Raw genomic sequence first — 12,084 nt, forward strand, 5'->3', positions numbered from 1 at the left:
ATCGGCACATGGAGTATGCATTCACTCGTAGTAGACATACTGCTTGCGTAGCGGGTTACTGAATAATAATGGCCTACTCAAGTGCTCGCTAGGCCGGCAGCAGACAGCACAGGGGATGTACCTCTTCGCGACTCAAGATTGCGTACTGTGTATGTTGTCTTCGAAGTGATTACTGTGCAGTGATTCCAATCCGGTCAGCCACTTACAGCCTGGGATAAGAATTTCCACCAGATGTGCGTGTCTCATTGGGCAAGGATAGCTAGGATCCGATCCCCTGATCCATTGTGAACGGGTGAGTGATTGGCGCTCGATACCCGCTACCCGCTTTCCATCTGGGAACGCTGGAAAGTGTAAACATTCATGCTACCGAACAGGAAAGGCACTGAAGAGATGTAGACACCAGTGTCTAGGTAGCGCAAACACTTGGCTGTATGTTCTTTGAGGAGAAACTAGCATAAACAACATATACATTGAGGAATACTCGCCATCGTAGTTTTACGGTGGTACGTACTAGTCTCTGCTAGTAGCAGACCCACCCTCCCCTCTAGTTAATCAAACTAACCAACTTTCCTTTCCCCTTGGTCAACTTCCCTATCTCTCCTCTTTGACTCTCTGCAATACTTCTTCTCAGTACTCGTCATTGACTCAATTGTCTCTGCTTGGAGTCTCTGTCTCATCGATTGTCTGACAGGCCTCTTCTCCTTTGTTACACGTCCTCATTTCTACTCTCGTCTCTTCTCCCTTCCGCGTCTTGCCGACCATTTCACCTTCATTCTCTCTATCCTTCGACAACCGCAACCAAAGACCATCAAGCTACCGAACAGATTATACCGGCCGCGAGCGGTGCGAAGATGCTGCTGGCGATTTATCAACATCGTTGTGAGTAAACGTCTACAGATCGGGCACTTGCCCACCGCCGACCGAATTCACCAGACGTCCTCCGACTCAGATTCATCACCTGATCGCTCTGGTTGATAATATACAAGATTACGTCAAGACACGGCGAGGAGGACTTATTCGCTGGCATAATGATGGCTTTCCGAGAGATGGCGCGTCTAGGAGTTGCCGCTCTTCTCATTGGCTCTTCGTCAGTTGCTGCCCTCACGATCGAATACTGTTCTGCCGAAAACACCGCTTCATCAAGCACTGAAAGTATGCTACATCTGCTTCGCTTGGAAGTCTCCGACTGGTACTAATTCTACTATCTAGATACCGACATATATCAATCAAACGGAGCATGCAATACGCAATGCAGTGCAGACTACGCCTTTGCAGTTCTCCAAGGCCAGGACTGCTGGTGCTCCAACTACATCCCTGCTTCCACAGTAGACGTGTCTGAATGCAACACCAGCTGTCCAGGCTATCCATCCGACCTCTGCGGAAATACCGACAAAGGCTATTACGGCTACATTGCCATGTCGGGTCATAAAGCATCCGGAACTGCAACCGGCACAAGCACTGCAACCGCTACTGGTTCCTCTTCCTCTTCATCTACCTCTTCGGTGAGTAATACCCCACTACATATTGCCCTACCAATCCTTGCACGTATATAATTACCCCGGATTCATATGTCAAGGTGGTTTGGTGCAATCTCAAAAATGTCTGGTCTTAACAACCACTCAGGAGGGCACGGCTACTGAAACATCCACCGGACCAGAGACTGTTACTGTAACCGAGTCAGCTTCTACTGGCACGACTCTGGCGACGTCTGTGTCTTCTGTATGATCCGCGAATAAGAAACGCTTGAACACTACTAATGTTTTGTGCCTAGAGTACCTCTACGACATCAAGTACAACGACTACAGCTGCACCAACCGTTTCCGTTCAGACTATCGCCGGTCAGCCCGTGACGATCACGGTCTCGAATTCACCGTCAGCTACGACCTCTAGCTCGCCAGTGTCGACCGAAAACAAAGGGTCGTCATTAAGTGGTGGAGCTATCGCAGGTATCGTTATCGGCGCGCTTGTCGGCGTCGGAGCTCTAGCCGCTTTGGTACTGTGGTGGTTCTTCTTTGGGCGTCGAAAAGGCGATGAGCGCTCTGAAAAGACTGGATCACCAATTGGAGGAGGCGACGGCAGCGTTACAGGCGGCACAGTCGACACACGACGTCAAAGTCGAGGCTCGCAAATGAGCTTCATGCACAATTTCATCGGCAGCGAAACATCGCCTACGTCGCCCAATGACTATCTCAGTCCGAACACCGCATTTACCGATAATCGCATGAAGAAGGATGCAGTTTTGTATCCCAATGGGGATCGGCTTAGCGCGGTGTCTCTTCGCGACGAAGAAGACTATTCGCGCCCTGTCTTGAGGGTTCGTCCGTTTATCCCGGCTTGTGAAATGCATGCTAACCTCGTGTGTCTGAACAGCTCACGAATCCAGATCAAGATTGATTGCGTTATCGATACCTTGTTTCTTATTGCATTTGCATGCACAGCCCGGCACAGCGCAGCGACCACTGTTTTGATCCATGATACCCGTCCCGTTGCCCGGAACTTCTCCTTCACACCCCTGCAACGTTTGACCAACCTCGTCCTGATCCCAATCAGCGAGGCCACGCCATGCAAACGGCACCACAACGTTCTCATTCTAGCATATACATATTGCTTCTTTTTATCATTTCCGCGTTTTCCAGTTTGCGAATTTTCACGGCGTTTGGGGTTGGTTTAATTGACATGATATAGATTCTGAGATAAACTTGTGGAAAGTATACGAACCGCATTGATGACCCTACCAACAACACATACTTGTATTTTAGTCTTCTTAATATCATAAGTGTTGATGAATGAGATTTTAATCGAACCATGATTTGATTAATCGACTGCTTCAAGTGATACTCATTCTATCAAGTCGTACAGATATTGCTGATCAAGGTGGTCAACGTGTGGCTAGCTCAGTGCCGGCTGCTGTGATCAATTGTTCTTTTTCACAGACATGATTGTCGAGGAAGGCTGTAATGTTCGTCAACCAAGTTGTTGGAGCTGAACAGTGCACGACATCCGGAGGAACTGCTTGGTTATGTCCAATGCATCGATGCAGATACTCTCTTTTCAGCTAGAGATTCCCAGAGGAACCAATCTTCAGCACGGTGTCTGCAGAAGACTTGTCGTCGAGCATAAGAATACTGTAAGGTGGGAGTTGTCATGTTTACGAAGAAGGAAGCTAACCATTGGACGGATTTAAGCTGACTCACCTACTTGTTGGCGCCAGCTACTTACAGATCATCTCAGCCAATCACATCATACATGCTATACTGTATCAGGCTCAGCTGCTGATCCACACTGCTTTTAGATCTATAAAACTCAAAGCCTGAATATCCAGGCATCAACATTCTAATATTTAAGTATCTTCCAGTTCTTCCCTCAAATTCCATCCCCTGTTCACCCTTGTTCTCTCTTTTTCTCTCCAACTAGACAGTGTTTAAACTTCGACATTCAACACAAGAACCGAGCAACACCTGAGTAAATATAGAAAATGGCAAACATAACTGTATACCGCGGTTTCCCAGCAACCGCAAACTACGTCTGGTCCCCCTTCGTCACCAAACTCGAGGCGCGCCTCCGGTTTGCGGGCGTATCTTATACACCAGAGCAGGGATCGCTCATAAAAGCACCCCGAGGCAAAATACCATATATGTCCATCGCTACACCTAAGACTACTAGCGAGCCGGAGTTTCTGTCAGATACGCAGCTCATCAGTGATCAGTTGACGGAGCATGGTATTTTACCAGACTTGAATGATCGCTTATCGCCAACGGAGAAGGCCGTGGATCAAGCCTTGAGGGCTTTACTGGAGGATAAGGTCTATTTTTACAATGTATGACTCGGACTTCGGAACGATACGTCGAGCTTGCCGCTAATTAACCAAAAGACAAACGAACGCTGGAATGAAAACTACTACACAATGCGTGACGGAGTAATGGCTGCTATACCATACCCCATCCGCGTGATAGTAGGATACCTAGCCTGGCGTAAAAACAACGCTGGCTTACACAGCCAAGGCACAGGCCGTTTCTCTGCTGAGGAAATACATTCTTTCCGAGACAAGATTTGGCACAGTCTTGACGACCTGCTAGCAGAGTCGAGACACAAGTCGCTGTCTGGTCAAAAGTTGTTCTGGGCTTTAGGGGGGGAAGGGCCTACGGAGGCTGATACAAGTTTATATGGGTTTGTTATTGCTGGATTAGTCTGTGATGCGTATGTCTTTACCTCCGCATCGTTTCGTAGCTCTTGATTTTCTCTTGCTGATTAGTCTTTTCAGTGGCCCAGACTCGAAGAAATTGATTCGCACATTACCGAATGTGGTTGAATATGCACGGAGGATTCATGGGGAGTTTTTCGCAGACTATGCGGCCCCTGTTTGGGAGTGATTCATAGAATTGTCGTTACATATGCATGGCACCTAAGCAAATTATTCAGAATCATCTACTCTGAGTAAATCAACTACGTATTTGATGTATGGGTTCGTGCAACCTTTTCTAAGAGGTGCTGCGGCTTTGGCTGTACATGTAATAAGGAGCAGAGTGCTGCAGCTTGAAGGGAAGAGAAGATGAGATCATCTTGCTATATGCCCGACAATCTCTCCATTGATCCCAAAACCCCTCATTTATATTTGGGCTGTTCGGAGAATATGAAATCCCCACAGACACATCACGACAACCCTCCAGGGCTACAAGTAGTGTGGTTTCCTTAGGGCGTTAGCACAGCCTCGCGAAGATTTGTCCCAAATCAATGTAAAGTGGAGATCATATTACGATTGTACGTTGTGTTTTACAGCTCACTAGTTAGATAGCACACTGGAAAAAAATCATCTGCAAGTATCAAAATTATGTAAGTTCTAGCAGTACGGTTTGTGGAGGAGTTGTGTGGAAGAGACGCACGGGATCAACTGATGGAAACTGTTCACAGGGTCCATGCACTTATTGGCCAAAATAATGGTCTGTTCTTCATACATGTGATATATCCTTCGGTCAGCAACTATTCAGTCCTTACATGAAGATAAAACAAAAAACAAAAAACGAGAGGTCCCAATATCCTCCGATTGTGGTCTTGGCAGATGTAGCATAGCCACAAGAAGGTCGGTCTGGTAAGAATTATGAGGTAATAGGTGGTGGTGAGCAGATGAAGAAGTTAAGCAGAATCAGGTGAGTTGTAATACTATCAGGAGGGCCGTAGAAGGCTTTTGCTGAGATTTGTATTCTAACATCCAATGGTAAAGGGGTATGAGGATCATGCTATTATTTGAATCAGTTGATATATGTAATTCGTCAACTGTGCTGGACAAGAACTCTCAATTTCTACGATATCCATGGGCCAACTTAGTGACGTGTGGAGAGGTATGAGATGTCTCAACTCTATCTATTGAGCAACCGCTCTTTCCCCAAAAGTGCTATATCTGAGCCTCATTATCTCTACCATAGTCAGGGTTAGTTAGTATGACCACCTTGATCTGTCCTCATTCTTTTAAATTACGCTGACACTTATCTTACTGCTTGATAAACACATATAGTGTGGATGAAGCCTGTATCCTATTTGTGGATTGTTCAGGCATTGAGGCATCGACCTCAGGATCCAACATATGCCAATTGAACCTTGCCTTCTTTTCTCATTGGGAATCCGAAGCAAGTCAAACATCTCTCGAAAAACTGCTCTTTGTTGACTGGGGGGAGGATTAGCCAGATCAGGCATCGGTTGACGAAACAGCTGAGGTTATCACATAACAAGTCGGCGACTCTGGCCGAGAGGTTGATCCCAAGGCAAGCAATACGGCAGACCAGAATGAGCCTTGCCTCCCGTCATCTCTGGTGTCAGAAAGGTGTGTCTCTCGATTCTTTTCTCCTCTTCTTTCCTTTTTATTTTGCCATGACTATATGTCAATGAGCGATATCAGGCTACACGGGAAGGCCTGGATCTGGGAAGGACTCGAATCTGCGTTATTGTTGCGTATTGTCATGATGAAAGACCAGGGAAAATTGCTGACTCGCAGTTGGAAGGCTTACACCATCATTTGAGCAAGCAGGGTTTTTGATTTCATTCATCCCAACTCGCATGTATGTGTACAGTTAAACGTGAAGGCCTCTGTTTTAGAAGAATTTTTAAGATTGACTACTACTACTACTACTACTACTACTACTAATATATACTTGTTTTGCACAAAAATTCAATGTCGATTCCAACTATATCACCGGTCTCTAAAAGGACTCTAGAGGAGGATCTGGCTATAGCAAGCAGAGGCTTCGTAGACAGTAGTATCTGAAGTTGTATTAATTTAGCGAGTAGATGATTCTTTGAAGAGGCCGGCATGTTAAAAGATCTCTCCGTTCTACATGAAATGACATCGCTTGATACAATCCTACTACTTGAGAAGGCCTTTTGATCGCTACAGCCAGGTTCTACTTTACTATCTTACCTAGCCCAGTCAAGAGAAGTTAGGGCTACTTTCGCGACAAGTGCGGAACGAAATGCCACAACAGAACTTGGCCGCTAACAGACTATCTCACAATTACACATCAAATCAGACTACTTCCGCTGTCTAATATGTACGGACAAATTGCACAAAAATCCGACGAATTCTTCATTATTCGCCCTTCAATCGGCCTTCATGCTAGAAGTCGATTCGGAAGGCAACTCTTGCCGGGACGGTCCCTTTCGAGTATTTAGTCAGCTGCATTAGTCAGGATGCTGCTGCCATTGACTAGCCACGTAATTTGTCATCTACGTCGGAGCCAATCGAACTGCTTTTTTTCGAGGTCATGTTGGAGAGGACATCGGAATTATCCCGCGAGAATTTGGAATTGTTGATATTAAAAAAGCATATAAGATCACTGCAAGCCTCGTCGATGAGTTTGCTTTATGATATATCAATCGACAATTACAAAATCAGACCTACAAATCAAACAAGAAAACACCTTCCACGAAAACCCAAGATAGCATGGAGTTCGTACAAACATCTCCCGAAGCAAAGATTCACCTCCATCTGGTGAAAGAGTCATCTATCTCCGACTCATCGCCTCTACTTGTCTTCCTTCATTACTGGGGTGGCACAAGTTCGACCTGGCACAAACTCACTTCACCAGACTCGCCCACCTCGCTCAGCTCGCGCTACGCCAGCGTCTCAATCACCAATCGAGGATGGGGACTGTCGACAGGACCTACCGCCGAAAACGGTGCTACGGGAAAGGATTACTCCATCACACCACTCGCGTCCGACCTCGCGGCTGTACTGCAGTCCCTAGCCACGAATCAAACCACTGCATCTATCGTCAAAAACAACGGTATCGTGCTCGTCGGCCACTCCATGGGCGCCAAAGTGGCGTTGGCAGCTCACGAAAGTCTTTCAGATGAGATTCTACCACTTATCAAGGGTGTGGTGCTGGTTGCACCGGCTCCACCGACACCGTTCGCCCTACCGCCCGACATGAGCGAGCAGCAGAAACATGCCTACGACACCACAGAAGCCGTCCAGTTTGTAATATCGAATGTCCTATCCAGCCCGGATCTACTGACGCAAGACGACATCGAAATGCTGGTAAAAGACAGTCTTGCTGGATGCGTGCTCGCAAAAGAAGGATGGCTTGAGCATGGGATGCAGGAGGATCTCATCCCGGTCTTGGATCGGATTTCTAAATTGCCAGAAACTCAAAATGTCAAGGTTCGTGTGTTGGCGGGTGAGTTTGATGTGGTAGAGCAAAAGGATCGGGTGCAGAGTGAGGTTGTGCAGAACCTGGTCGCGAGAGGGTTCAATGTCGCGTTCAGTGTTGTCAAGGGGGCGAAGCACTTGATTCCCTTGGAGGATCCGGCGGCAGTTGCGCGGGCTATTGAAGAGGTTTCGGCTTGATTGTGTATTTAATCCCGAGCAAATAGAGCATGAAGCATATTTCTCAAATATAAGATACGTATGTAGTTCCCAAACCTTGGTTTGTCTGATGGAATGTAGTCCATGTGGTTGTCGTATTGACAGACAGCTGTTGAGCATTCCCGAGGCTCTTGGCCTACGGCACGAAGTATGTCAATGTTCTTTCGTGTTTCAAGTCAAGGTGTAGAATTGTTGAAAGATGAGATGAATGATCCTGGTAATATAATGCATGCCATGGACTGGGAGGCTGCTACTCGTTCGGGTTTAGTTTCGAACGAGATAAAAACGAAAAAAAGAAAAACACACAGGTGCCACTATGTGCTCTTGCATATTGCGTGCATCCGCGGATGCATTGACACCTACACATGTACATGCACTGACCCCAAAGACACTGTGTGACTGGTGAGCCGACCACTCAGATCGTTGAGCCGGTCAGGGTATATTGTGTAGTATACTCGTAGTAGTCAGACGAGAACACACGAGTTGAAACTCAAAGATAAACAGAAGGTAGATCAACAGAGACCGAACGAAATGAAGATCTCCGTTCGCGGCACGAGAAATACGGAGACCGGCAGTGATCCAATGGGCGGTTCGAGAGGCTAAGAGCGCCGACGACGTCAAGGCTTTTGAGTCTATCTGCTGTTGTGCGGTGAGAGAGCTGTACATAATCTAATACATTTTAAGGGTCCATACGGATGGCCGGATGCCTTCAAGCCCCAGTGGAGACATCACCGGAGTGAGATGGTTCTTAAGAGCGGTGGTGGTACGTACCGTAGAAGAAAGCTCAGACAACGAGCACAGAGAAGGTGGAGTCACGGCCCTCCTAGCCCCAAGCAAGAATCGAATGAGCTTTGCAAAACCAAGAACGAACCGTGGCCGGCTCCACCATTAGTGCTGTATCCAGAACTGAGACATTCGACAAACTGGTTGAGAAGATGCCAACGCGCACAGCTACTCATTCTCATTCTCATTGTCATATTCAGATTCAGACTCAGACCTAATAGAGCGAGTATTGACCGAGTTTATAGTCGCCAATAGAAGACATACTCAGTACGTAGGAAGCTTCCTGATCGCAAGCATTGTGACTGTTGAGAATAAGAATCGGACGAGGCACTAGCTGCTAGTGTCCAGACTAAAAAACTCTCCCAACCATCATGACTACTACGGGTACATACTACGTAGACACAAATCCTGCACCCACCAGTAGCACTATCGATTAGATACCTTCTTCTCTTGCAGCTCGCTCGTGCCAGAGAACAACACCCACTCGGCCTGCATTTTTCTCCTCTGGACGTCTCTCGGCCAAAATTCCCCTCCTTGCGTTGCGACCTCGAGGTTGTCGACCGGCCTAGACAATAGTCACCATACTGAAATTCCATCCTGATATTGCTGTTGCTACTACTACTACTACTCTGCAGTAATACATAGTAGTGTGAGCACCGAAGGCAAACCCTGCTTTGCTGCTAATTTCGAAGAGGAAAGGCACCAAAACCAACCGACAGGGGAGCAGTTGGGTCATCCGTCTGGGCCTGCCGGGACCGCGCCTCGCCCATTTCCTTCCTTCCTTCTTACTCTTTCTTTCCTTCTCCCGCTTCGCTTTTTGCGCCTCAATCCAATCCCAAGCATGGACGGCCAGACCTCGGGGACCAGCTCTGCTGGTAATTCCAGCGACTTCGTATGTACTTCCTATTGATTACTTATCGCTTGTGGTCCAGAAAAGTCTAACCAAATGCTTGCTTTTACAGGTGCGCAAATTATACAAGTAGGTTATCTTTGTTCACCCCTCCGACTACTCCATCTTCGCCGACAATGCGATCGCTCGAATAAATACTTACATGTTGGCTAGGATGTTGGAGGATCCGTCGTACTCGGACATTGTGCGCTGGGGTGATGAGAATGACAGTTTCGTCGTCCTAGAGGTCCTGATTCATCGCTTAATCAATTTTCGACCAACAAACTGACTTCATGCTGCAGTGCGAAAAATTCACCAAAACCATCCTCCCCAAACACTTCAAACACAGCAACTTCGCCAGTTTCGTACGCCAGCTCAACAAATACGACTTTCACAAAGTGCGCCAGAACAATGAAGAAACGGGGCAGTCGCCGTACGGGCCCAATGTTAGTGGCCTTAATCCCCCCAAGATAAATTGCAATGACTGACAAGAAAGGCCTGGGAATTTAAACACCCCGAATTTAAAGCTAATAATAAAGACTCGTTGGATAACATCCGAAGGAAAGCGCCCGCGCCTCGAAAGCCAGCCCAGATGAACGAAGAAGCCGTCCCGACTCAGCAGATCGATATGATGAACACTCAACTCTTAGCTCAACAACATCAGATCCAGCAACTGAGCGAGAGAAACACTCAGCTCACGGTCGATTCCCAAATGATCATGCAAGAAGTCATGCGCTTGCAAAAGACGATTCTTCAGCACGAAAATGTCATTCATAACTTTATGAACTACTTGTTCACTGTCGACGCTCGACACCGCCGCGACAGTCGCGCCAACGGTGCCTTTGCTCAGGATGGCTCCGCTGCCGATGATCTCCCTGCATCGCCGTTACAACAGGCATCTAAGATTTTAAGTGACATGACCTCTTCGCAAATGCCGCCAAACATGGTACAATTTGATTCAATGAACGATCCCACCAAAGCACAGATGATCCAGACCCCTCCGTTAGGCGCTGGCGCACGAAACGGCCTCGCCAGAGCTTCCAATTCGGCCGGTTCGAACGCCTCAATGGGATTTGCAAAGATGAATGGAGAATTGGAGACTGTTGTTTACCCGGTCGGCGCGACCAACGGTATCGATCCGATGTACAGCGAACATGTGAACAATATCCCATACTCGATCCAGCCCAAGGACATTGCTGCTCCAGATCCAGTTGCTCAGCAACAGCAAATACAGCGTCCGTTTAGTGAAAGCCGAAAAAAGAATACCCTTGTCAACCCGGGTTGGATCAAACAACCCAATATTTTGCTGGTTGAAGATGACGACACGTGCCGACAGATTGGTGGAAAATTCTTGGGTTCTTTTCAATGCCAGATTGACAACGCTGTATGTTCCTCTATTGATCGATCGAGATTTACCTGCTAATTTCCGCAGTACGATGGTCTACAAGCTGTTACCAAAGTGCAGTCCGGCAAGAGGTACGATTTGATATTGATGGATATCATAATGCCTAATCTGGACGGAGTATCTGCATGTCATTTGATCCGTCAATTTGATCGCACACCAATTATTGCCATGACATCGAACATCCGCAAAGATGATATTGAACTGTATTTTCAACACGGTATGTACACTTCCTCGGTGTGTGATTCACTTGCTAATGGAGACATAGGAATGGACGATGTCTTGCCCAAGCCGTTTACGAGGAAAAGCCTGCTCGACATGCTTGAAAAACACTTGATGCACCTCAAAACTGTGCCTGCTACCGCCATGGACCCAGTGTCGGTAACGCCCATGACAACGCACACCTCGGCGGCGCAATCTATCAAGGAAGATAGTTCTCCTGGACAGTCACCTGCCGCATCGATGAACAACTGGCAGTCTCCTGGCCAGCTTCAGGGTATGTCGCCGGTTCATCTCAACGTCCAGCAAGTGCCACAGTACATGCAACCTATGACTCCTACGGGTCCTTTTATCGACCAGAATGGAGTTCAATACGCAGCTCCATCAGCACTCAGTCAGCCTCCTGTTCGTGGTCAACACCGAAGACAAGTCTCTGATATGTCGAGTGCTCCCGACGCAGCAAGCTACGCCAAAAGACAACGCATGTATCACAACACGCAAATGATGCCCCAAATGGCCGGGCAACAGAATGGTTAATCTGGTCTTCATCAACTTGGTGCTTCTGGACATTTTCCCTTGATAGCATTGGAAATGGCAATCACGGCCGTGTTTTGTTTTGCTTTTTTTTTTGAATATTTTATCCGCTTGGACTAATGTCTATCCAAGACGGAACGAACCAACCGCATACGACAGACATCATACATCATACCGGCGCAAAGGCGTTTCTCGTCTATTACTATCCTTTTTCCTTTCTTTTGTCTAAAGAACGGGCCGGGGCGGTCCACGAGTCTTTGATATATACCTGGGCAAGTTTTGGATCATGACATTCTGGTATCTGACTGTTTTCTATCATTCTCTACAAATTAATTCGGTGGTGGTTTGATTTGATTTCTGTGGCATGCTCATTGCTCACTGCTCACTTAACTCCTCCACTAT

At 47.2% G+C, this 12,084-nt stretch overlaps 4 protein-coding genes across 4 annotated transcripts; all 4 read left to right on the forward strand.

Annotated features, from left to right (window-relative positions):
• Positions 1-1,028: 1,028 nt before the first annotated feature.
• On the forward strand, positions 1,029-2,671 carry BHQ10_004839 (uncharacterized protein; the record flags this gene model as incomplete). Its single annotated transcript, XM_040877248.1, has 4 exons — positions 1,029-1,152; positions 1,210-1,502; positions 1,624-1,719; positions 1,772-2,671. 4 exons carry the CDS (start codon positions 1,029-1,031, stop codon positions 2,669-2,671), a joined length of 1,413 nt encoding a protein of 470 aa, XP_040733343.1.
• An 804-nt stretch (positions 2,672-3,475) lies between these two features.
• BHQ10_004840 (uncharacterized protein) lies at positions 3,476-4,370 on the forward strand (the record flags this gene model as incomplete). The annotated part of the gene is made up of 3 exons (XM_040877250.1): positions 3,476-3,817; positions 3,872-4,197; positions 4,262-4,370. The coding sequence occupies 3 exons, from the start codon at positions 3,476-3,478 to the stop codon at positions 4,368-4,370; spliced, it is 777 nt and encodes a 258-aa protein (XP_040733344.1).
• Positions 4,371-6,931: 2,561 nt separating this feature from the next.
• On the forward strand, positions 6,932-7,837 carry BHQ10_004841 (uncharacterized protein; the record flags this gene model as incomplete). Its single annotated transcript, XM_040877251.1, has 1 exon — positions 6,932-7,837. One exon carries the CDS (start codon positions 6,932-6,934, stop codon positions 7,835-7,837), a length of 906 nt encoding a protein of 301 aa, XP_040733345.1.
• Positions 7,838-9,479: 1,642 nt separating this feature from the next.
• BHQ10_004842 (uncharacterized protein) lies at positions 9,480-11,685 on the forward strand (the record flags this gene model as incomplete). Its single annotated transcript, XM_040877252.1, has 6 exons — positions 9,480-9,530; positions 9,622-9,774; positions 9,830-9,973; positions 10,024-10,911; positions 10,960-11,149; positions 11,198-11,685. 6 exons carry the CDS (start codon positions 9,480-9,482, stop codon positions 11,683-11,685), a joined length of 1,914 nt encoding a protein of 637 aa, XP_040733346.1.
• Between the last annotated feature and the right edge of the window lie 399 nt (positions 11,686-12,084).

This window comes from Talaromyces amestolkiae (genome assembly GCF_001896365.1).
Source record: "Talaromyces amestolkiae strain CIB chromosome Unknown scaffold8.1, whole genome shotgun sequence".
In the NCBI taxonomy this organism is placed as follows: Eukaryota; Fungi; Ascomycota; class Eurotiomycetes; order Eurotiales; family Trichocomaceae; genus Talaromyces; species Talaromyces amestolkiae.